General features: G+C 37.6%; 1 protein-coding gene across 1 annotated transcript in view; it reads right to left on the bottom strand.

Annotated features, from left to right (window-relative positions):
* The window catches only part of LOC126272407 (HEAT repeat-containing protein 1), a 198,591-nt gene that overhangs the window by 5,826 nt on the left and 165,171 nt on the right, over window positions 1–27,594 (bottom strand). The window contains exons 21-25 of the mRNA XM_049975235.1: window positions 21,871–22,049; window positions 18,895–19,077; window positions 17,264–17,647; window positions 10,970–11,237; window positions 10,665–10,823 (exon numbers count right to left, since the gene is read on the bottom strand). Coding sequence (XP_049831192.1) covers window positions 10,665–10,823; window positions 10,970–11,237; window positions 17,264–17,647; window positions 18,895–19,077; window positions 21,871–22,049 — 1,173 coding nt within the window. The remainder of the gene's footprint in view (window positions 1–10,664; window positions 10,824–10,969; window positions 11,238–17,263; window positions 17,648–18,894; window positions 19,078–21,870; window positions 22,050–27,594) is intronic.

Raw genomic sequence — 27,594 nt, 5'->3', positions numbered from 1 at the left:
ATGTGTTCATACGCTGCCGGCGTACAACATATTTGGTGACCGATGGATTGGTAGAGGCGGACCAATTCCATGGCCTCCACGCTCTCCTGACCTCAACCCTCTTGACTTTCATTTATGGGGGCATTTGAAAGCTCTTGTCTACGCAACCCTGGTACCAAATGTAGAGACTCTTCGTGCTCGTATTGTGGGCAGCTGTGATGCAATACAACATTCTCCAGGGCTGCATCAGCGCATCAGGGATTCCATGCGACACACGGTGGATGCATGTATCCTCGCTAACGGAGGACATTTTGAACATTTCCTGTAACAAAGTGTTTGAAGACACACTGGTACGTTCTGTTGCTGTGTGTTTCCATTCCATGATTAATGTGATTTGAAGAGAAGTAATAAAATGAGCTCTAACATGGAAAGTAAGCATTTCTGAACACATGTCCACATAACATATTTTCTTTCTTTGTGTGTGAGGAATGTTTCCTGAAAGTTTGGCCGTACCTTTTTGTAGCACCCTGTATAAATGTTGGAGGAGCGCAGTTTATGTATTTATCTCGTACCACGGCTGAGCACTTGTTGCTCAACTGACACACTCCCATCACTTTCAGTCTCTAATGAACTAACATAACATTCTTCTTCACTTTCTGAGTGGCTAAATTCAATGTCAAACTCAGGATCACTATAAGAATCCGTTTTTGAAAGCATTGCTTGAACGACGATATAGGACTAGTAAGCGCAGCCAGTTCTGTGTCACCATAAACCCTGTGTATGCTTCAGCGACCACCGTGCGGGGCAGCGGTAGAACGCTGTGTATCACAAGGAACGGGGATCTCGGGTTGACCACCGAGATCGCGAGGACGGTAAAAACCTCTATTTTAAAAAAATAAAAAATCCCAATCTCAAGGTGTGCTGTGGCTGTGCACCAATGAGATGCACGGCTTGTGAGGTGGAACAGTTGTTAGCAAACAACCTCTAGAGAACCTGCCGCACTTCACTTCAGTTATATAAGGCTTACGCAGGCACACAGTGCTCTATCTGACTGGACCATTATTTCCCCAGCTGCTTGTGGGACCGAGACGGAACCCTTGAAATCTTCTTCTCCATCTCCCAGTGTGATGGGTGTACACCCTGGGAGTACTTGCACTCACTCATCCAAACAAATGAGGGACGATAGTCCTGTCGATAATCAATCTGTCTTTAGTAATGGGGCTCAAGGAGTCATAAACCAGGATGTTTTTTGTAAAATCAAGAGGTAGGAGGGCTCGTTTGAAAAAGTGTCCACTTTTTATGTTCATAAAGTCTTAGAAGAGCTTGTTGGTACCTTAAAGTCTATAAAGCAGTTGCAATATGGTTCTCTACTGTTTAGGACTAGCAGGGCAAAGCAAGTGGAACTACATAGGAAGCACAAAAATTGGTTGATTATGAAATAATTGTTGTGTTGCGTAACTCCCTTAACTCCAGCAAGAGTGTGGTCACATTATGGACATAGACACTGCCGAACTGAACAAGAATGGGCATCAAGGGGATAGCGTATGTGGACCAACGAATGCAAAGGAATAATGGAGAAACTGATAAGACTGCCACCTTCAATTCTCCAACGCTCTCTGAACATATTACAGGAGGGTTCCTCTGTCTCAGGGTTAGGCCTTATGTACCTAACCCTATGCGGTGTTACAAATGCCTCCATTCCGGCCATACGATGCTGAGCTGTGGAGGCAAAACGACTTGTGGGAAGTGTGGAAAGGCAACCCATCAAGCTGGGACTGATTGTCCATCTCCAGCAGCATGCATTAACTGCCAGTCTGGAACCAAGAATGCCCTGTTTTTGCGGAGGCATTCAAAATTCAGGAAATAAAAGTGACCAAGAGGATCCCCTATGCAGGAACAACACAAAAAACAACGTATGGGCAGTGCACTTCCGTTTTTGACACACTACAATGAAGAAGGTGATGGTTTTCCTCCTCGAATAGTCATGGGGGGTGAAACTTGGGTATTGTACGACACCCCTGAACAAAACAGCAATCAATGGAGTAGAAGCATACTTAATCCCCAACAAAGGTTAAGCCTACGCAAATATTGACACCTTGAAAAGTCATGTGCACCGTTGATTTGGGACAGAAAAGGCATTTTACTGATTGATTTCTTACCACAAGACCTTTAAGAAATTGTGATGTGCAATACAGAACAAGCACCAGTGATTGCTGTCAAAAGGTGTTGTTTTTTTCCATTATAATGTCTGACCTCTCGCAGTGAATGTGACCAAATAACTCTTACAGGAATTTCACTGGGACGTGTTTGATCATCCTCTGTACATACAGCACCTAGCTCCTTCATCTCTTCTTACACATAAAACCTGTCCTCGGTGGTCAACACTTCAACAATGATGACGAGCTGAAAGGACATGTTACCACATGGTTGAATACACAGGTGGCAACCTTCTGTGAAGAAGGCATAGAAAAACTTGTGCCACGCTATGACAAGTGCTTACAAAATTTTGGAGGCTATGTAGAAAAGTAGTTTAACAGTGTTAGATTTTTTACAATAAATATTTTTTCTGTATCTGTACATATTTGTTTCATATAACCAAACGGAACTTACTCTATGTACATACCTTGTAAGATGACCTGATGATTACTCTGGGGCTCCCAAAGGACCTGCCCTCTGTTTATGTGATAATGAGGTAAGTGTTGTTCGTATTTTAAGATTTAACATAGTGTCCGAAATTCTTTCCAACATAACGGATGTGTGATTTTAATGTGTCACGTAGTGGCTCAGTCACTCACATTTCTAAATACTCATCCAGCCACAGTTATCTGCCCCCCCCCCTCCTTTTTTTCTGGTATTTTATCCCTGATTTTATTTGTGTCTAGTTATTCTGCTGTGCCCCTTTGGGATTTTATTATGAGGTTTTCTGAAGTTCATCTTATCTGGGTGGCCTTGCAATTCTTGTGGGGGAGAGTGAAACTTGTTTCCCATTTATTGTCATTTTTAAGTGTTTGTTGGTATATCACCGATGCAATGGCGCTGATGGCCTTGGTGTTTACTCATCCTCAGCCATAAATAATAATAATAATAATAATAATAATTTGACTGGAATACTCTTTTTCAAATTCTAAAGGTGGCAGGGGTAAAATACAGGGAGCGAAAGGCTATTTATAATTTGTACAGAAACCAGATGGCAGTAATAAGAGTCGAGGGGCATGAAAGGGAAGCAGTGGTTGGGAAAGGAGTGAGACAGGGTTGTAGCCTCTCCCCGATGTTATTCAATCTGTATATTGAGCAAGCAGTAAAGGAAACAAAAGAAAAATTCGGAGTAGGTATTAAAATCCAGGGGGAAGAAATAAAAACTTTGAGGTTCGCCGATGACATTGTAATTCTGTCAGAGACAGCAAAGGACTTGGAAGAGCAGTTGAACGGAATGGACAGTGTCTTGAAAGGAGGGTATAAGATGAACATCAACAAAAGCAAAACGAGGATAATGGAATGTAGTCAAATTAAGTCGGGTGATGCTGAGGGAATTAGATTAGGAAATGAGACACTTAAAGTAGTAAAGGAGTTTTGCTATTTAGGAAGTAAAATAACTGATGATGGTCGAAGTAGAGAGGATATAAAATGTAGACTGGCAATGGCAAGGAAAGCGTTTCTGAAGAAGAGAAATTTGTTAACATCGAATATAGATTTATGTATCAGGAAGTCGTTTCTGAAAGTATTTGTTTGGAGTGTAGCCATGTATGGAAGTGAAACATGGACGATAACTAGTTTGGACAAGAAGAGAATAGAAGCTTTCGAAATGTGGTGCTACAGAAGAATACTGAAGATAAGGTGGATAGATCACGTAACTAATGAGGAGGTATTGAATAGGATTGGGGAGAAGAGAAGTTTGTGGCACAACTTGACTAGAAGAAGGGATCGGTTGGTAGGACATGTTTTGAGGCATCAAGGGATCACAAATTTAGCATTGGAGGGCAGCGTGGAGGGTAAAAATCGTAGAGGGAGACCGAGAGACGAGTACACTAAGCAGATTCAGAAGGATGTAGGTTGCAGTAGGTACTGGGAGATGAAGCAGCTTGCACAGGATAGAGTAGCATGGAGAGCTGCATCAAACCAGTCTCAGGACTGAAGACAACAACAACAATAATAATAATAATAATAATAATAATAACAATAATAATGTCCAAAAGCAAATGTTTTGTTGTCGATTATTCAAAGCTGCACACAGGAAAGACGGTATCTAGTGGCAACCACCTCAAGCAAAACCAGGCAGTCAAGCTACGAACATAGTACCAAATGCTCTCTTGCAGCCAAACATGTAACTATGTGCTGAAACAGATATAAGTGAGGTTTTATTTTTTTAAGGTCTCTTCTTAAGTTGCTTGAGTAGGGTTTTAAGCTTCTGTCAAAATAATAGTGAGATATCTCGAGGTTTTATGTTAACAATTTAAATCAGAGACGCATTCAGTTCACAAGTGGGAAATTGCTGCGCCTTCACTATAAAATGATTATTTAGTGAGAGCTTAAATACAGCCAAAAGAAGCAAACAAAAGCTATTTTGGAAAAAAAACTGCTGAAGGCAAAAGCAAATGTTCCAGTCAAAAAGTTCCCCAATCACCACTTTTTGTTAACTGTCAGTTTCAAAGCACTACACACACACACACACACACACACACACACACACACAAAGAAGGATGACACTACTTTCACCAAAAATAGATACAAACGATACCAAAAAAGATGAAAATTTTGGCAAAAATAGATGCTACACTTTACACACACTAATAATAGTTGTCTTTTTATATGTGTGTTGATTTGAGGTTACCTGTGAACTATTCACTCTTGTGCATGTGAAATGTTCAATAAATAATATACTCCTTACAACTACTCCATTGCATGCCTTAATGTTAGCCACTAAATTCTATATCAAGCCACAAAGAACACATTTCCTATACCTGTAGCTTATTCTTAATCCAATTAGTCATCTCCCTTGGATTTTAGTATTCAGACAAAAGCCAAATGACAGTATTGGCAGAAGAAGAAGAAGAAGAAGAAGAAGAAGAAGAAAAAAAAGGGGGGGGGGGGGGGGTTCAAATGGCTCTGAGCACTATGGGACTCAACATCTGAGGTCATCAGTCCCCTAGAACTTAGAACTACTTAAACCTAACTAACCTAAGGACATCACACACATCCATGCCCGAGGCAGGATTCGAACCTGCGACCGTAGCAGTCGCGCGGTTCCAGACTGACGTGCCTAGAACCGCTTGGCCACCGCGGCCAGCGAAAGAAAACATCAAACTAAATAACACAGGTAAGGTAACAAATGAAACACTACTGCAGTTTCACTTGGCATATTGGCATCAGCCTTACCATGTTAACTGTTAATACACTATTTCATCTATGCAAAGCTCAACACAGAACTTCTATGCAGTACTAAAAAGCAGTCTAAATACCATTTGATTTTATATGAAATAAATGTTTCTTACTAAAAGTAATTACATACATCAAATGATGGTGGCTTATGATTCCAAAATATTTTAAAAAACAATACTATCTTTGTTGTTCCACAGTTGCAATATTCAAGAACCTGTTAGATTAACACAGCTTTCACAGATGGTATCCATTGTTCATCATCCACAACTTTTTGTTGAATGTTATGAATGTAATCAGTTCTCCAGCCATTAAACCTGAAATCCATCCACCCCAAAACCTCTGCCCCCAAAAAACACATTTATCAACCGTTGTTGTTCTCTCCTTCTCTCTCTTCCTGCAGTCTACATTTCACTCACCTCTTCAGTCATTTATGGTGAAGTTGTCATCTTATCCCTGATGTAAAATACTTTTGGAGATTGGACAACTTTCAAATTTCCTGCTTCACAGTGAACACACGAACTGAGAAGAGTGTGCCATAGTCAAATTGCTGTTGTAATTATGACATCACATGCCACTTTTGTCTAAAAACAACTGCAAGAAACTGGTTCACTCACAGCTAGAAGGGTTGACTGTGGTGCTCCACATACAAAGTGTACACTCTGTTTTGAAAAGGATCTCCTCCATCAAATAGAAGAGAACCCGACAACAAGCACTCAAAACACTACCCATGCCATGGACATTTGTAGAGCAAATAAGTGCATGCTGTGAAGCAGGGCTTTTGAAAGTGATCTGATCTTCAATCTTACTTTACATTTAAACGAACTATTGTGTATACATCCACATACTATCCATCATTTTCTAGTATAAAACAAGAACTGGAAGCTTCACTAAAGTGCCAATGCCCTGTGAAATGAACAAGTTTATAGTCTCTATACAATTGTGGATATGGAATACACAGAATCGAGCAGAATTTTTTGTGAAATGTGTGTCACTTCCAGAATAAATTTTTTGTTATGTAATGAAATGAATCATTGTAACTAATAAGAATGTGTGGTGCATCAACTAATAAATCTTTGTCTTTCGTGATAAACAGTGAGAAATCTAGGAAAGATGGAAAAATATCTTGGACAAGCAGAGTTTCAAACTGACGGGTAAATTGTGTTCTGAGGATGGGATGTGCTCCAACAACTGATACTGCACGACTTTGTACAAGAAAAGAAAAAGATCCAGATTCTTCCAAGTCTATTCCAGCATACAAGATGTGATCGGGAAGTTTTAATAATGGATCTGCTACTGCTTACTGGTTTGGCAGGCAGGTACACGGAGGGTACAGAGTGAATCAGTGCCTTGTCCTTGAACGCCCTCTGACAAGAAGTTGCGTTTCCATTATTCAGTTCGTTGTGACAGCTGGTTAAGTGCGGGTCTGTTAGGGTTTGTTGCCAGATTCTGTCTGCGTGAAAATGGACGTAAAAATGGAGCAAACTAGTTTGTGTGAAATTTTGTTTAAAACCATGAAATCAGCTTCTGATACTTACAAACTATTAAAAACAGCTTTTGGAGATAATTGTATGAGCCAGTAAAATGTTTTTGTCTGGTTCAACAGATTTAAAAATAGGTACGAATCATCTGAAGATGAACCATGGTCCGGCCGCCCTTCCACCTCAGAAACAAATGAAAATGTTGTGAAAGTTCGCGACTTACAAGGAGACGGCACGACCGTGGGGTAGGGGATTTGTCCGAAATTTTGTGTGGTGAAAGAGGACCCCAACACCTCACGTGGTTAAAATACTAGGATCCACTACCCAATAAATCACGGGAAAAATCAATCCAAAGTTTCTTAGGTGCCTTATGAGTATAAAATGTTAGTCCATTGCCGAGCTGCCGTCTGACCTAGATGGTTAGGTCTTGGGCTCGATTCCTCCTCCGGCACTTTTTTCCCTTCTGTTTCATTTGCTTTTGTTATTCCACCAATTATTCAGAAAGTTTCCCAAACCTACATTATCTTCAACAAATTAGTTACATTATTGAATAAAAATTATTTTCTTTTTGTTCAACAACACAATTCATGGCGGTGGGTTTTCCATTTTTTTACTGTAAAGTATGTGTGGAGAAACATTGTGTTTTTAATCAGAATAACAAAGTCAATTGGGAAACATTCAATTTTTATACATGTAATAATTATAAACAAGAACCGCAGTGGTAATTATTGTAAAAACAAACAAAGAAATAATTTTTGCGACATCTTGCGCAACATATAAAAGTGGATTTTTCTTTACAATCACAGGGCGTTTGCAATAAATCTGTACAAAAAATGTCCCATTAACATTTACGAAAATGTTTCTAGTTTCTGATAATTTTGAGGCAAATCAGGCATTTTGAATCATGTCTCGGAATATTGGTGACGATAATTGTTGCTGAATTATTGAATGAATTTTTATACAATCTTCCCAGGAATTAATTTCACGATTCTCCTGTAACAATGCGCTGCAATTTTGCAATTGCTTTATGAAATTTTTAACATGCTTGTAAAAGTAAACATAACAAGGTTACAACAAAGATGTGCATTTTGGAGGTATGACATTTACAGACCAAGTTGGCATATTTTCATATTCTTGAAAAATTGCATCATATATCTCCGGATTTGTTTGACCTCTCCAGGAGTCAATGAGAAGCAAATATTTATTCTCCCCGACGTAACATTTTAAACATTTCCGGAGAAAATGCATGTATAAAACTGTTGTTAATTTTCTGGACTTCGATGATGTTACGATGACGTTTGTATAAGTATTGGTTTGCCATCTATTAATTTGTGAAAACAAGGTCCGAATTGACCGGTCGCTTCTTGTAAGCGTATGAAGACATGTGGGAGCTGTTTTCCGGATAATGTTATTGAATACTGTGCGGTGTATAAATACGTCACTTTATTCAAATACATCTTTTTCACGAAAACTGTTATACTCCCTTTTTCAGTGAGAGTCCTGTTGAAAACAGATTGATATTGGCATCCTGAAACAACAGTATTTTTAATATTAAACAAAAATTCGAATGTGTACGTAAATATCTTTTTCTATGATTAAATTTGAATTGATACATTTTACATCGGTAAAAACATTTTGTATGCAGAAAACATGTATTTACCTCCTTGGTCAGTATTTATCACATAATCCTCATGATATTGTGGGATTAAATGGCACGTCTGCCTGGATGTCCTCCACTGATGCCGCTTCTTTTTTTCAAAACCATTTTACTGATCTTGCGTTGTGAAATTCTGTGCTTCTGTTTAAATGCTGTGACCCATCGATCAGACGCCTTGAATTTGAAATCGACAAATTGTGCAGCCACAGCCAATGCCCATTGCTGTAAATTTCTTGTCGTGACTTGCTAATATTGTTCTCTTGCTTCCACAAAACGATCGTAAGTCCACGATCTATTGCCTCAAATTTATCCATTCACATACCACCACTTTTAATATCTTACCCCCATTGTGAAAGATATTCTTTTCTCTTCAATTGGCGGCATATTTTTTTTGCAATGTCGCCAAGGACCATGTGAGGTGTGCTTTAGCAATATTCACGACTTTGACTTTGTAGGCAATGGGAATCATGTCACTTTTAAATCTTTTCGATAACAGTTTATATTTGCCTGGAGACGAATCACTTTGTGGCACTTCGAACTGTTCGTCGTTCTCCTCACATTCTTCGCAATCCTCATGAGCATGAATTAATTCCTCTTCAGTTACGAATGTTTTTTCACCCAGAAGTTTCAGTGTATTATTATAAAGTTCTCAGTCCAATAACATAGCATTGCGAGAGATTTCTTCCATCAACAGCTTTTCATAATACACCACTAGGTCCATTAATCATAATTTTGATAGATCACTATGAATGGATTCTTCAGGAATATCTTCTCCTATTCCAGATGAGCCAGCAACTTCTTCAATCGACATGTTTAACCTCTGATCAGAATAACGCGTTGAAATTTGAAACTGCTGTTTACTTCTCACGGCTCACACACAGTCCTATGCGCAGATGACAGTTATAATCCAAACAGGACCCTTACAAAGCCCCTTTAAACCTTGAACCCCATAAAGCAGAATAGAAGAACGAGCACGAATATTTTTCCGTGAATGAAAAACTTTACGTTCTTGAGCTAAAATAATGTTTTAGAAATAATACAGGCTTGAGAAACGTTTTGGATAGTTGGTGGAATAACAAAAGAAAATGAAACAGAAGGGGAAAAAAAAGTGCCGGAGGAGGAATTGAACCCGAGACCTCTGGCGTAAGAGTCCGAGCCCTAAACATCTAGGCCAGACGGCGGCTCGGCAATGGACTAACATTTTATCCTCGTAAGGCACCTAAGAAAATTTAGATCAACTTTTCTCGCGATTTTCTGAGTATTTTAACCACGTGAGGTGTTAGGGGTCCTCTTTCACCACACAAAATTTCAGACAAAGCCCGACCTCACAGTTGTGCCGTCTCGTAAGTAGTGAACTTTCCCAACAGGTTGAAATATTCAGTTTTGGTTCTCATATTATTTATCACACAGAGTTATTTTTTGGTCCTGTGACAATAAAAGACCTTAAGAAAGAAGTAACTGAGAGCTGATCACAATAACATTAAATCAGCAAGCAGTAACTTAGATTTTTATGCAGATACATAACTTCTTCTAAATTAATGACGATGTAAATAAAACAGAAAGAAACTTCCACATGGGAAAAATATATTAAAAATAAAGATTCCAAGACTTACCAAGCGGGAAAGCGCTGGCAGACAGGCACATGAACAAAACACACAAACACACACACAGAATTACAAGCTTTCGCAACTGGCAGTTGCTTCGTCAGGAAGGAAGGAAGGAGAGGGAAAAATGAAAGGGTGTGGGTTTTAAGGGAGAGGGTAAGGAGTCATTCCAATCCCGGGAGCGGAAAGACTTCCCTTAGGGGAAAAAAAGGACAGGTGTACACTCGCACACACACACACACATATCCATCCGCACATACACAGACACGTGCGGATGGATATGTGTGTGTGTGTGTGCGAGTGTACACCTGTCCTTTTTTTCCCCTAAGGGAAGTCTTTCCGCTCCCGGGATTGGAATGACTCCTTACCCTCTCCCTTAAAACCCACACCCTTCAATTTTTCCCTCTCCTTCCTTCCTTCCTGACGAAGCAACTGCCAGTTGCGAAAGCTTGTAATTCTGTGTGTGTGTTTGTGTGTTTTGTTCATGTGCCTGTCTGCCAGCGCTTTCCCGCTTGGTAAGTCTTGGAATCTTTATTTTTAATATAACTTCTTCTAAAGTTAGATATATACCTGTGGAGTATTATGCCTGGTTTTCAGAAGAACTTGGTAATTCAACTGTTTCCACAACGTGTCATCAGCAGTAGCAACAGCAAATTGAGCAATGCAAGGTGTCAACAGATTTTTTGCTCTCGACTGTAAATTTTCTACTCCACCAAGTGTGTTCTCCATCTGCAGGAAAAAACACACATTAGACTATAAAGGTAAGGGAAACACTATAAAATACATGTCATCTGTATTCAATCTGTCTGGCAGAATGAAATCTAATCGATTTTTGAACAAATTCACTGCAAGAACATTTACAAGAGGACTATTACCTGATCAACAACTGGTTGCATCAAACTATCAAATCGTTCCTTATTAGTAAAGTTATGACTGTCATATAGAAAAACTTTATGGAGAGTTTTAAGAATGTATTCCAACAGCACAGCTGCTTTTGCTTCTGCTTCCTCTCCTTTTCCAAAATATAAGTCTTCTGTTTTTGTTTCATTATTCTGATCCAACATCTGAGCAGCATTTTTAATGAAATGTCCAGCAAAAAGAACAAATAAACCTTTCAAGCACTCTGCAATATTGCTTGACAACCTGTAAATAATATAAATTATTAATTAGTTGTAATTATATATTTCAGTTTCATTTAAAACTGTTTTCACAACCCTGCAGGCATCAGCTAACTGTGTTCAGAAAAGAAACATATTTATGTACCGGTCTCAAGACATGATAGCCACAAAATACATAAGGTTGATAAAAATATCTCTAGCAGCTTGCAGAACTGGTCACCTAAAATGGCAAGGATCTTACTTTAGTCTCTTCCAACAGTATGATGTAGATTAGGCATTTTAAAGACATAAAAAATCAATTTCTTTTAAGCTTTTTTCCCCTGTACATCCATGAGTAACTTATCACCTAGTCTACAAAACATTCCTTGTTCTTAAATTGCATGGCCCCACTGTCCCACTTACACTTTATTATACAATTATAAATTTCACATGAACAGACACAGAATGTAGGCAACTTACAACTTGTTCCACTGATCTTGAAATGGCCATTATTCTCTGAGTGCTAGGGTACAGGAGAGGTGGAGGGACTAAATAAACTCTATTTTAATCCTTATATTCAAAGTATTTTGCAAAATGACTCTCTCCTCTGTCTCAAATATGAGACTAAATCTTAAAGAAAGTTTTCTGAGAGCGTTTCAAGATATTTTTATGGAATGCTGCCTTGCATGGTAGTGAAATGTAAATGATAAACAGTTAAAATAAGAGAATAAAAAGTTTTTGAAATGTAGTGCTACAGAAGAATCCTAAGAATTTGATGAGTACATTGAGTAACTAAGGAGGAGATACTGAATGAAACTGGGGGAAAATGAAATGTATGGCTCAACCTAACTAAAAAAAAGCGGTTGACTGATAAGACGCATTCTGAGACAAGAACCATCAATTTGGTAAGTTTGGAGATAAAAAGTTGTAGTGACGGACCAAGAACTGAGTACAGTAAGTAGATACAAATGGACATAGTAATGCAGAGATAAAGAGGCTTGTACAGGACAAACTACCAGGTAGAGCTGCACTAAATCAGTTTTTGGACTGAGACCACAATACACAATACCTTCACAGCAAAGACAAGAGTGAAAACGATACCAAAGACCTGAATTTACATCAAACTGACATGGCAGAGAACAAAAAAAAAAGAAGTGATCACAATCAATGTCGGCTCAACCATCTTTTCACTGCATAAAACCACAACAATTAACACATTTTCAAGATCACATCTTTGTCATCGGAATTATTATACAAGTATCACTAAAAGTGATCAATATAAAAATGTAAATGAAAATAATAAAATTTCGTGCTGACTTCTGTTGCAATCACATCTTCTTAAGATGTACTTCCACATCACCTGCCCGTCTGATAAAATGAAATGGATGTGCTGTTCTGAACATTAACAAAGTCACAGTAACAGCCACTCACCTGCTCGGCCCATACGTGAACAATCCACTTGAACAGCTGTTACTGTAACAATGTCTGTATCCAGGATAGTACAGAAGCCATTTAACTCAGTTTATGTTATAAGGTGGACAGATAATGTGGAAGTATATCTTAAGAAGACACGGCTGTAAGGGAGGTGGCCACATAATTTTATTATTTTTATTTACATTTTTATCTTGATCGCTTTTAGACTCTTGTATAATAATTCTGATGAGGAATGTCTGACATGCCAAACATATTAATTTTAGTGTTTTTAAACTGTGTAAAATGTCCTCATGTCCATTATGGATAAAATCAAAGTGAACACAATGTAGCATCTGACAATGAAAGATCTCTCTCCAAAAAGTGCTGACAATGTTAAAAATGAATGCCACAGTGACAGCCTATAGTCTTTTATTTGCATATAAAACATTAAAGCAAATAGTGGCTCAGTATGATTTATGGTCCTTTCCACCAACAAATATTGAACATCTTCACAAAATGGAGCAGATTTGCAACTAGAATTTACTGAATGAGTTGTGCCAACTGATCTTTAATTAAATAAATAGTGATCAAATTATCTCAACTTTCATGATTCATGACAAAAATCTGAGACTCTTAGGCCAATACTACATATTATTTTGGATTCTTATCGTGTTCCACAAAATTGAATGCTTAAAACTGTCAACAGGAACAACACAAAAGGAAGGAAGGAATGGCTATTGGAAATCCAGTTAGTTAGTTAAATACGTTATGACCGATGAAAATGTGTGTCTGACCAGTGCTCAAACTCCAGAGTTCCTTCTTATCACGAGCAGCCACATTAACCATTAGGCTATCAGAGCATGACTCGAGACTTCAGTCGAACTTTCAGTGTCACTTTTGTTTCCATCTATGATTTTTAAACACTATATCACACGTGGAAATATCCGTAAACAATGAAAGATTGAGTTAGGCCAGAAGGTATGCTCTGATAGCATAATGGTTAAGATGGTTACTCGCAATAAGCAGGAAATATGGGGTGTGAGTCCTGCTCAGACACAAATTCCCAACTGTTCCAACATTTTTATGCAATTTCAACGTATTTGAATAGTTTGCACTGGTACTGTTTCATGTCACTGCACCATCAGTGATTTCAAACAAATCACCATACATAAGAGAATAATACATCAGCCCCTGCACGGTTGAATGACACATCAACATGTGCACCAATCAACTTGCTGCTCGCATACTTCAATTGTGTTTTATCTTTGACATCATACACTATAGTATTTATCTTTGTTGTAGGTATGGAAGTCAGCCACATGTGGCACTTAATCTATGAATAAACAATGTAAGCAAGTCTTAGATGCCAATTTGTCCTTTCTCGAGATAGTACTTCAAGTGATATAATTATTGGCATTTATACAGGGTGAATGTGACTGTTCTGGGTGAACTGTGTACTATTATCAATGATTATGCCCCACTTATAACAGAAGAAATGCAAGTTTGCCAGGAATCATTTTATGAAATGAAATACAACACAAGATACACCTGGAGGTTCTCTTGATGACAGTGCTTCTAAGAAGAATAAATATTCTAATTTGCTGTCAAAATCTGATAATTCAAGTTAACAAGATTCTGGGTTTAGACTGATTGATATTTGCATTTTATGCTCCAAAATTAACTAATTTTTTTATTATGCAGAGTGTATGGTATTGGGGACCAAGTGGAAATTATAGAAAATTGCAACTGTTATTAATTTGTATTTACTTTGTAATAACTGTGATGCAGAGTTTCATTTTATACATCAAAAACATGCAGTGGAAATTATGAGGTAAACCAAATGTTTGGTTAATGCTTTAAGAGTGTTATGTAACAGGCAGAAGCTGGTGCTATACTAACAGGTCTAATCAACATGCCGCCTCCTCCTACTGCGCTGTGGTTTGATGACAAAATTCAGAATCGTCTACAGCTCTTAATGTTGCATGTATTCAAAGTATGTCAAAAGCTGCCTTGGAAGGAAGTACAAACCTTATTGTGACAGTGGGCTGTGGCTGAAGAGTGGAAACACTTCTCTTCACGGTATTGCCTCTGTTATCAGTGTTGAAAGTACTGGATGTGCAATGTATGTCATAATATCGAGACTGTTCAACAAGGACACCTTTAGAAAATGAAACATTAGAAGCAGAATGGCAACGAAGTCAAAAAGACTTATGCAACAAGAATTACAGTGGGGCAAGTGGAGACATGGATGTTCACACTACAACTAAAATATTTGAAATATCCGTCATGAAACACAATGTAAGGCACTGGTGCAGCACTGATAAACACATTTAAAATTCCCAAGAGGCAGTTGACAAAATCAGAAAAAAGAGGAAGAGAAGATGAGGAACACCATGATTATAATGGAGGAAGGTTTCAAATGAACACAAAATGAAAAGTTACAAAATTTAACAAAGTAAATTTTAAACTAGTTTTTCTACATAATTTTTTGTTTTTTGTTTTTAGGAACTTATAACTACATAATGGTTTACGCTAGAACCTTGTGTATATAAGTAACTTGCTTAAAATGGACTACAACGAAGTACGTGGGGGTGCACAACTGATATGTGATGAAACACACAAAAAACTGGCATTCAAAAACTGTTCATATTACAAAAATTTCATTAAATTTTTAAATGGTGGGACTCTAGTACTCATTCCAATCCAGGTTGTCTATTGAATAATTAAGAATGTTTTATCCAAGTTTCATGATACTGTGTCTACTGGCTGAGCAACAGTGTTCCTATATTGTTTAATGTCATTATATGGTTATTAACAATTGATAATGTTAATTTTCATTGCATAACTTCTTTTCCTATCAAAAACTGTAGATTGACTTCCTTCAAACATGTGTGCAAGTCACATTTAAATATGTTACTATTTAGCACATATTTTTAATTAAACTAAATACTATTGCAATTTCACTAACACCCCCCCCCCTTAAATTTGACAAATTAATTTGAGCAACAGGAAATGGGCTTTGGGTGCTACAAGCTTATGGTCTAGAACTGATGCTAACAACAAGATCGTTATATGGACCCACTGAGACTAAAAATGTACCATGTTTCTTTGATAACACACTCCTCATATCACAAATGAGAAATGAAGACCATTCCAATGCACCATGGCAAATATTTTACATCTTTTACAAAAACATGGAAACCCTACATCATTATGACATGATCAGATCAGGATGACATGATATGGAACAATACAAATTTTTTCTCAAAGTTATCAAGTTTCACATGCTACTGTAAGCTGACGGATATTGCCACATGCCATTTCTGTAAAGAGGTGGTGGCTTTTAGTAAGCTGGAAATGGGCACAAGGACCCAGTAGGGCAGCTGTGAGCAGAAGGGTGGTAAAACGTTTTGAGACCCGTATTCTACAGGTAGGAAACTGCTTCCTTTCTGAGCTCAGCAGAATATGGCTGACGATGGGGAACATTCATACTGAGGTGTTGCGTAATTAAGGTGGCAGATAAAATAAATAATAAGCAAATACATCAACCTGAAGAAAGTAAAAGGGTATAATTACTGACAACAACACCTTTACTATGGAACAATTACTTTACACGTTCGGCTATATCAAGTATGTTGGCAGTCATAAAATTTACAACTTTACTAATATTACAGCAGACTATGACAAATAATATGCCATTGATTAGCTCTTGTTAAAAGTAATAACTTTAGCTGCACAGAGTTTACATGCAATGCCTGACATAGATACAATACTGTGAGGTAAAAGAGTAGTAGAATATACAATACTGTGAGGTAAAAGAGTAGTAGAATTGATTAGTTTATAGACACACAGAGATAAGATAGAAACTGTCACACATTGGCATGCAATTCTGGAATTACAGTAACAGCATAATTCAAGATCAGTAAATGCAGTGGCTTATAATTACATTGATAAGTTGATGATAACTATAATACAATTAAATGTGCAAATTATGAGAAAATGATAAAGACTCATGTAAATCCAAATACATGATTTCCATTCAGAATTTGCAGCCACAGTATTCATCACACTGTTCCACTGCTCAATCCAGTGTGTCAGTTTGCACCATGAACATATTAATTCATTCAAAATTTACGGAGGTTTTGCTAACAAAAAACACACATTACTTTTGGTAGAAACCTTAATTTTTATTTAGAAAATGTCTGGGTAACTCCTAAACTGACTAGCATTAGGTTTCCATTAAATATACCCCATTGACTAAGGAAACCAGTCGCACACGTATTATTGAATTTCAACAGTTTCCGTAATGTCGTCCACAGTGCAAACCAAAAAAAAACAAAAAGTTTATTAGAATTTGATTTTTTTAAAATCCAATCTAATTTTGATGTTAACACTTCCTTTACTTACTTTTTCTGTATGAATGCTTACACCTTAAAGTTTCAATCTCTAACAATATTTCCTGATTGTATACTGACACTTTTGCCATACATGTCCAACTAAAATATAGAAATACTGTTGTTTGGGTACAAAGTCAACTTCAGATGTTGCACAAGTCAATAAAATTTAATTAGAAGTAATTTGTCAAACTACCTATGACAGAAGTTTGTATTAACATTACAGTGTAGTCCTTTCAAATCTCAAATGACGATGTATACCAACCTGTAAAAGGTGATGATCCTATCCTTGTGAGCTTCTGTTGCAGTTGCCCAATGGAAAATATTGTAGTATAGTGGCCTGAAAGAAGATTCTGACAGTTTCAACACAAGTGCTACAAGGGCATCAATGATATGACCTTCAGCACTAAAAATCACATCTGCAGGATGACTACTTGTTTCTGCACGAAACTGTAATGCTGTTAGGAAGAAGTTGGTTAGTTCCAACATTTGGTGTTGTAGCTCTGCTGCACTCATTGCTGAGAAGCTATCAGCCAGAACCCCTGCCAGTGGCCCAAGAGCTTGCACATCTTCTGCCATCACTTTGGAATAGCATTTTTTCACAGATGGGATCAATATACGTGATGGCACTGATGTTGCAATCTTCTGCCTGAAATTTTTACTCTATTAGTTACATTCTTTCTTTACTTATCATTCCTGTAGCAAAATTTATATATAAGTTGTTTCTACTGTTCAAGACCCTGTTACATACAAAAATTATGAACAAGAACAAAAACTGATACTGAATATCCTGATACATATACTATACAACCAAGCATTATACTCAATGTCATCCATAAAATTTTAGTAGTTATGTTTTTGTCAAGATGAAGCATTACATAAATCTCATGAGCAATTTCTTCTGGAAACACCAAAAGAAATACAGAAGTCCTCACAACCATTTCTATATTTAATACAACTACTTTGTGTATCAAAATCATACCCCATTTCCATTTGTGCAAAAATTAAAAAAATGTAATTTCTAAATTTGTGGTAGCATATCCAAAGACAATAAAGGCAGTAGATAATCAGTAAGCTAAAACCACAAATGGAAATTCAGTGCATATATAGTGCTCAGCTATTTTCAAAAATACTACATGCAGAAGTGTGACTACAAATGAAAAGAAAGAGAAACATTGTTTTCAACTTTATATTACACAGTAGTATAAACAGGATCTGAATAGACTATGCTGGGTCAACACACAATACAAGAGATTTTGAGCAAGTGTGGTGTAAGGATGGATCATTTTATCCTGTAGGTTTGGGCACGTGACAAAATATCACTCTGTGATAGGCAATAGGAACTTTGGATAATGATAATCTTCATTTCAGGGAATAACTAATGGTAGTCTGAGCCCTCATGGAGGATGTGGTTTAGCTATTCCAGTAGAGGGTAATATTATTTAACTTAGAGGTTATTTCAGGCTCATATCTGAATAACAATCCACTTGCGTGCTACTAAAATGCTGTTTGTAAAATTAATATATCATGAGTAGGCCTGACAAATTTAATCTTTACAGACTTTGAAGCTATGCTGAACACTGTAACTTCAAATACATACCAAACATGACTGAACTAACAGATCAACTCAACCTTCAATTGTTCTGTCAATCACTGAACTTTTAAGAGTTTTTGAAATTCTGTGTTTGAAATTATAAGATGGCGTGTGTTTCAAATAACCATGTTACATCTTCATGCCATCATTTATCAGTAAATTATCATCTAATTTTAAGAGTAAAAATTATACTACAATGCTTGGATAAAAATTAAGAAAGATCTTAAATAAAACCACAACTTCTTTAATAAAAACAGAACATAAAACTCATATACAATGGCCAAAATTATGTCAGAACATACCTAATACCCTTCAGTTTTTGTAGTACTGAAGATGTTTTCTGATTTTCTTGCTCATGTTGCCATCTAGCTGATATTTTGCACATTTCCAGCAGAATTTTATCCAAATATGGACTCAAAAAATTTGATAAGCTCTCAACAATTTTATGTAATGCTGTAATGATAGCAAGCAGCACTACATCGGGGCTGAAAAAAAAAATAAAGAAAAGAAAAAAAAAGAAATGCATATTATTTACCAAAATTAAAACATTTTTAAACAAGCTGCACAGGTATAAACAAATGCTACTTCTAACTGGCAATCTGAACAATTTTGGGTTTAACACATCACAACCCACTGCTATTCTTGAAGACTGTGTTTATTATCTGTTCTTTATAAGTAATATGTCTGAACAAGCTAACATGCTGCTCTAACAGGTAGCAGTTTCTTTTACAGTTAAATGTATTAATATGAGGAATCTCACCAACAGAGCTTTTGATAATGATTCCAAATCACAGATACTAAGTTATAACAACTTACAGAAATAATGGCAATGGATTGTTTTCCAAATTATTAACAGTTTCCATAATGAACCATACATTTATTTGTGGCTGTACATTACCAATGAATAGTTTCAACTATAGGTTTCTTGTGAGTTCTAGAGAGATAGTTCCATGCTCAATGTTGGTTTTAGAACATAAATTAGAGCAGACACATTCCATAAATAGTTTTCAAGGTCAGATTGTCATCAGTTCCTTATACAAACAAAATGTATCTCATAATCCTTTGAAATGACATTATTTGTCAGCCAATCAGGTCTTACTCTGTAAATCACACTCCACAGCAGTGTTCGGTTTCCAGAAAATATGTAAACTGACATTTCTCATCAGTACTTAAGTGCCAAACTGCCAACCATTCTCTTGTTAAAGATATATATAAATCTAAAACTTCCTGGCAGATTAAAACTGTGTGCCGGGCCGAGACTCGAACTCGCAGGAGAGCTTCTGTAAAGTTTGGAAGGTAGGAGACGAGGTACTGGCAGAAGTGAAGCTGTGAGGACGAGGCGCGAGTCGTGCTTGGGTAGCTCAGTCGGTAGAGCACTTGCCCGCGAAAGGCAAGGTTCCGAGTTCGAGTCTCGGTCCGGCACACAGTTTTAATCTGCCAGGAAGTTTCATATCAGCGCACACTCCGCTGTTGAGTGAAAATTTCATTCTATATATAAATCTACATAACGTAATTATATTCTGAATATTCAGTACTATATTGTGTACAGTATTCCCTTGTAAAAGCTGAAGAGAATCACAATTTTTGCTCACATTACTTAAAGCTAGGCTAGCACTATCATAATTCCAAACAGTGTATTTAGCTTGCCTTTAACAAATAATAAGTCTCTCCATTCTAAACCGGAAATATTTCTATTGGACCACTACCTACTTATACCGTTTATACACCTAAAGTGGCCAAGTTAGAAAGGTAACAATTAATCTGCTATCATCAGAAGAAATTTTTTCACGGCACTCTTTACACCTCACTGACCAGAAAGACACTTCTCAAAATTTCCAAAAGCTCGAATTTCATCATCTGTTTCCATGTATCTGTGACCCCTGCTCCAACTGTTTTCGCTTCATCTGTCTGTAATCCTTGCTTCAATTGTTTCTGCTTCATCAACTGGTAAGAGCAAACTTGCATTCTTTCTTAACACACATGCACACGCACACACAAAACATAAAGGAATTAACCTAATGGGATGAAAATCGGTATACATGATGTACATGCACAGACAAACTAATGAATACAATTTCAGAAAAACTAGATGATTTAGTCAAGAGAAAGACCTTCACAAATTGATCAAGTCAATAACCCATTATTCCACCTCGGGCCCTTATGAACTAAGTTATTTGGCTTGGCATTGATTAATAGAGTTGTTGGATGTCCTCCTGAGGGATATCTTGCCAAATTCTGTCCAACTGGGATGTCAGATCGCCAAAATCCCAAGATGGTTAGCGGACCTTGTCCGTAATGCTCAAAATGTTCTCAATTGGGCAAAGATCCAGTGAACTTGCTGGTCGAGGTAGGGTTTGGCAAGAATGAAGACAAACAGGAGGAACTCTCGCTGGGTGCAGCCAGGCATTATTTAGGTGAAATATAAGCCCAGGATTGGTTGCCATTAAGGGCAACAAATATCATCAATGTAACACTGTGTGCTAAGGGTGCTGTGAATGATGACCAAAGGGGTCCTGCTGTGAAAAGAAATGGCATCCCAGACCATCACTCCTGGATGTTGAGACATACGGCGAGTGACAGCCAGGGTGTCCCCAGACACATCTACACTGGTCATCAAAGCTTAATTTAATGAGAGACTCTTTCTATTCCAGTCAATGATATTCCAGCCCTGAAAATCTGGCTGGTGACAGTGCAGACAACAGCAGGAGTGATGGTCTGGGGTGCCATTTCTTTTCACAGCCCAGCCCCTTAGGTTGTCATCTGCAGCACGCTTCAGCAAAGTGATATGTCAATGGTATTCTGTGTACCATTTACTTGTTCTTCGTGGTAAACCATCCTGGGCTTACATTTCAGCAAGATAATATATGCCTGCATGCATGACAAGAGTTCCTAATGCTTGTCCTCATATTTGCTACAATCTACCCTGGCCTTTAAGGTCACCGTATCTCTCCCCAATTGAGAACATTTGGAGCGTTATGGGCAGGGCCCTCCAACCATCTGAGGATTTTGATGACCTGAGATGCCAACTGGGCAGAGTTTGGCATGATATCCCTCAGGCAGACATCCAACAATACTACCAATCAATGCCACGCTGAATAATGGCTTGCATGAAGGCCAGAGAGGACCAACTCATTACTGACTCCTTAGTTAGTAGAGCTTTTTCGCTTGAATAAATCATCCAATTTTTCTGAAATTGCAATCATTAGTTTGTCTGTATCTGGAATTTTTGACATACATCTATAATAACAATTTTTCTCTGTATAAAATGAGTCACATACCTTTGAAGATCATTATGCTTTTGCAATATTTTGATAAGTGAAGGCATAAATTTTGGCAAAAATGCAATAGCATTTGCACGAAGAGTACTGCACAGTTCAGCAAGGCAGAGAAGAACAGTTGCTAAAAGATTTCCTAATGGTAAATCTGATTTGACAAGTTGTGTAATTACATCCAGCATCTGTAAACATAAAAAAGTGTGTCAAATTACACATGTGAGAAAACTGGTAATATGATAAATAAAATACCTACCACTTGCTGGGAATAAAATTATAAATAAAAAAAAAAAAGAAAGAAAATAAGAAATACTGCACTCAGTCAACTATTCTGGAAATTATGTATGCTACCCTGCTCAAATATTTCATGATCTCTTCTAACACACATATATAAGTAACTGTTATAGATGTTACCCTCTGTAAAAGGAGAATAACAAATACCCCGTATTTGTTCTCATATGTCGTGATTGAGTCAAGACATTTGGCATGGAATGGAAATTTATTTCATGACCAAATTACAGTGTTTAATAACGCAAACCCACATTTGTGATTGTGAAAATACAATCAACAATGCAAATATGATTTGTTGGACGAAAACTGTGAAAACAAATGCTCCACACACACACACACACACACACACACACACACACACACACACACACACACACACACTTAACAGCATCCCACCACTAAACCAATGCATCACAAAAGCATAAAAGCAGTCTGATAATAAACTGTACAAATTCTGAAGCAGTAATGGTACAGTAAGATCCTTAAATAATATGTTGAAAAGAAAGTCATTCAGTTTAAATAATTCCCTTCTTTAAAGAAGTTGCCTTTAAGTATACGTCTGATGGAGTTAAGGAAGACATTGAGGGGGCATCACATTTCTAGTAAGAATCATACAAATAGTTTCACAGTAGAATCGGCATCAAAGACTATTTCTACATTCATGACTGAAGAAGATACCCAGGAAGAATCACACTTTGCTGCCGCAGAACCAACAACAGTTTATAAAGCTGTCAAATATCATCAGTCCTTCAATTCTCTTCACTGTACCGTAAAACTGAATGCCGCAATGTATCCTGCCTCCAAAGTCACCACAAAGCAGCTTACAGTCAGGACAAAAGCTGCTGCAATTGCTAAAAATATTCTCAGACCACACACTGTGCCAAAATGCATAAAACGATTGCAAGAAGTTTCATTTTACGGCATAAACACCGCCACATCAAACCAAAACTGAGTTGCTGAAACTGGTAGCATTTGATATATAAAATAAAATAAACCAATCTATATGGCTGTTGGTAAAGTTTTTTGAATCGGGAGATCCACGTCCCCTGGCCATAATGGACCAACAGATACCTTCAGGATTGTGTGCAGTTTCCACATTTTCGGTCTGCCAAGCAGCAGGATGAAATTTGACCAAAGTGTGAACATTGGAAACATCTCATGGGTGGTAGGACATAAGATTTCATGTCACATCTGTGTGTCACAACTTCAACCTTTTTCGGGAGGATATTTCCTTTAAAAGTCAAGCTGAATGTGAATGTATCTGTTCAACTTGCCTTGTGACCTCTTAACAGGCATTAGACAAAATGTACACCTCACCATTTGAGATACATTCATAGCTTCTAGTCTGCCTGGAGTGTGAGATCTCTGTGAAAGATAGCTCCTTGGACTATATTCAATGTTTTACATGTGGCAATAGTCACTGGTCTGTCATGCAGTCATTCACATGGCTCAGGAGCTTGCAAAGCCTATCTAGGTAAAGTGTACAGAGGGTTGTCAGCAAAGAGAGAAGGTGTTATTTGAGCCACTCCACCCCTTTGGTCAACACTACAGAAAATATGTTGAAAATGGAGGTCAAAGCCTGAAGCGGACCAAAATTACTTCAGGTGAAAAGTGATGTAAGGACAATGAGTGAAGTTGTTGCTGGAGAGAGAGAGGGGGGGGGGGGGGGGGGGGCGGCAGGGAACACACACACACACACTAGCATAGTCAGGGACGGGAGATTGCAGCACAATAAAAAAAAGTTGGTGCTGCAATAGTTTGGGGGGCATGTGCTCACTAAGCACATACTCAGCAAACTGCACGAGACCCCAGAGGGGAGAAGAGAAAGAGTAGAAACAAGAAAAGTGAAAAATAAAAGGAAAAGAAACTGGAAGACACATAAGTGAATATACGCAGAAGCAATTCTGTTTACCAATCTATCTTTATTCTCCTCTCCACTGTTCTCTCTCTCTCTCTCCCACCCACCCTCCCTCCCTCACGCACACGCGCACACACACATCACTTTGATGTTATCTTCTGACAGTTTATTTCTCAAGTACTGTATTTCCTTTATTTTTGTGTTATTTCACTGTTAAGTGTTATGTTAAAAATGAAAACATACCTTATCAGATACCTGTAATGCATGACATCAAACATCACATATATTACATTACTCAACAAAAAAAAAAAAAAAAAAAAAAAAATTACAATGGACTGATTAAAGCCTATTAAACAAAGGAATAAAATAGAAATAATTGTGCAACTATGCACTGCTGAAAGTAAGCACTGGCATGCTTTCAAAGTTTTCCTCCTAGACCTTACACTGCGCACATAAAAGCAGACATTTCAGAATATCACAGGTGTCACACTGCTGGGATGGAAAGTTGCCTTTCCAGTAAATTCTCAACAATCTGTATCCCTTCAGGTTATCTTCACTGCTGAGACCTGCCATTGCAAGTACACATAACACACTCTTTGCAGATCATCATTAACGGAGATCATTATTATCAACCTACAGTTGAAACAACAAACCAGCGCTTCGAACAAAAGCTTACATGGATCTGGAACAATAGAAGTTGTCAGCCTAGTTTGACAGTGCAATACAGCATATTTCAATGTTTCCTTCACCTTTGCCTGAAGTATTTGCTTCTCCACAGTTTTTCAAAGGCATGATGGTTTCATCACCACTAAAAATTACTTTTTGCACAGTTATGGATTCATCTCATGAAGATAACACTATAACATGATACAAAGCTTTTTTTTCCTTTTCCTCTGCTTTCTGCTTTTTTCCCCCTATATCTTTTCTTGGAAGATTTATTATAATGTGAATTTCATAACTTTGTTTCTTTTTGCAAATTCTGTTTCTGTTTACGACATGCAGTTGCTATGCATGGAATTGTTATTTATATTTTTGTAATGTTGTGTGTTTGCACATTTATTAACCTGTTATTTAAAATCGTTTCCCATGAACATGATAATGTGAAGTTGTAGTTTTGTATGAAATTGTAAATCATACTCTTGTGTAATGCTAAGTGAGAAGTGTTGAGTTGTACAAATATGTTGATTGGTTGATAAAGGAACCCCAACAAAGAATCTTCAGAGAGCGAGAAAGAGACGACTGTTGTGGTGTGTGTGTGTGTGTGTGTGTGTGTGTGTGTGTGTGTGTGCGTGTGTGCGTGCGCGCGCGCACAGAAGTGCTGTGTTCTTGGTCAAAGTTAAAAAAAGGTTTTATTGATGACAGACATTTTGATTTTGATGTACACTGTGGGCAAGGAGATCAATAACCAAACATGTCACACTGCTTCTCATTCTGAACTAATACCTGGCACATTAACCTTAAAGCTATGATGTGCAGATTGACAAGCAATGTGAAAGCTGCTTGGGAACAGCACAGACTGTGTAGTGTATTTGTGGTCTGTCAAATTAAACTAGAAATACATTAATGGCTTTTCTCTCCACGAATTGATACTCAGAATATTAATTTAAAATGTACAATGTGTTGGTCAGCATGTGATTGCCACGAGCACATAATATACACTGACACAACAGCACCGACTGTTTGGCGTATACCTCAGATTGTTAATCACATTAGAAATGCATCATGATGGATACAGGGATTAGTGACCACCAGGCAGTTTTAGCAAGACTGAATACCCTAACACCCAACCCACTAACCAACTATCTATTTAAAAAAGCAAATAAAAATTCATTAGATGCCTATCTAAGAGACGGTCTCCACTTCTCCCGATCCGATTAGGTAAGCACAGAGCAGGTGTGTTCTGAATTGCATCAATGGCAGTTGAGAGATGTATACCACCTAAATTAACCCATAGTACTAACCCCCCCCCCCCCTTTCGTACACTAAATGGGTCAGAACACTCTTGCAGAAGCATAAAAAAAAGCATGCCAAATTTAAAACAATGCAAAATCCACAAGATTGGTGAAATTATGCAGAAACTTGAAATTCAATGCAAATTTTAGTGCGAGAGGTTTTCAATAGTATCAACAAAACCTTATCTCGAAATTTGGCAGAAAACCCAAAGAGATTCTGGTCATATGTAACATACACCAGCAGCAAGATGTAATCAATACCTTTACTACACAATAGCCTTGGTTATGTCACTGATGACAGTGCCAATGAAGTAGAGTTACTTAATATGGTTTTCCGAAGCTCATTCGCCAAAGAGGACAAAGAAAATCTTACAGAATTCCAATCTAGAACAACGGCCAACGAGAGTAACTTAGAAGTAGATATCATCGGTGTATTGAAGCAGCTCAAATCTCTTAATAAAGGCAAGGCTTCTGGTCTAGATTGCGTACCACTCAGGTTCATTTCAGAGTGTGCTGACACAATAGTTCCATATCTAACAATTATATACAACTGCTTGTTCATTGAAAGATCTATACCTAAAGACTGGAAAGTTGCACAAGTTATAGCAATTCCCAAGAAAGAAAACAGGAATAATCCACTGAATTACAGGCCCATATCACTAATGTTGATTTGCAGTAGGGTTTTGGAACATATTCTGTGTTCAAACATAATGAATTACCTCAAAGAAAATGTTTTGTTGACTTATCATCAGCACGGATTCAGGAAAAATTGTTCTTGTGAAACATAACTAGCTCTCTATTCTCACAAAGTAATGAATGCTATCGATGGGTTTTGTCAAATTGATTCAGTATTTTTCGATTTCTAGAATGCTTTTGACACTGCTCCACACTAGCGTCTTCTACCGTATTTACTCGAATCTAAGCCGCCCATGAAAAATGAGACTTGAAATCAAGGGAAAAAAAAATTCCCGAATCTAAGCCTCACGTAAATTTGAGATTCGAAATTCAAGGGGACAGCAAAGTTTTAGGCCGCACCTCAAAATCGAAACAAAGTTGGTCCATTGTAATACGAAACACAATTTAGGTCGAAAGAAAGACGATACAGCTACAGTAGTTTGGTTCGAGTCTTAAGCTTTGCAGTTAAGCTTTACTAGGTAGCCATTGCTATGCGCCAGGTGTTCCGTCCGTATTTATACGGGTACCCTTCCTTTCTCAAGTGCTTTGTCTGGTTTGAATTGATTTCTTATTTTTCTTTGATGTGATAAGCGTCGTTCTCTATGTTATATGTGTTTACGTCACTCTAAGCTGAAAATGTATTATTGTACTGTATCATGCATTGTTTGTCACATTCTGTTAATGAGTGTTTACGGCCTGTCGCCGCTCGCAGCATGGCATGCTGTTGTGCATGCTACCGAGGCCTACAATTTAAAGAAAAGGAATCGTCTTTATTATCGAAACAATGCCAAGATACTGCTATTTGTTGTTACTTACACTGCTGCTTTCTTTGATAATGACCAACAAGAACCAAGTAATAGACTGTGTATGATAAAAGTTGTTCTGAACGAGAGTTTAGCGAAAAATTTTCTCCGTTTGAAAATCTTTGCCAACGCCTCCTTAGTACATCACATT

The sequence above is a fragment of the Schistocerca gregaria genome, chromosome 5 (assembly GCF_023897955.1).
Source record: "Schistocerca gregaria isolate iqSchGreg1 chromosome 5, iqSchGreg1.2, whole genome shotgun sequence".
Taxonomy (NCBI): Eukaryota; Metazoa; Arthropoda; class Insecta; order Orthoptera; family Acrididae; genus Schistocerca; species Schistocerca gregaria.
The sequence above is the reverse complement of the archived record's forward strand: the minus strand, read 5'-3'. Positions and strand labels throughout refer to the sequence as shown.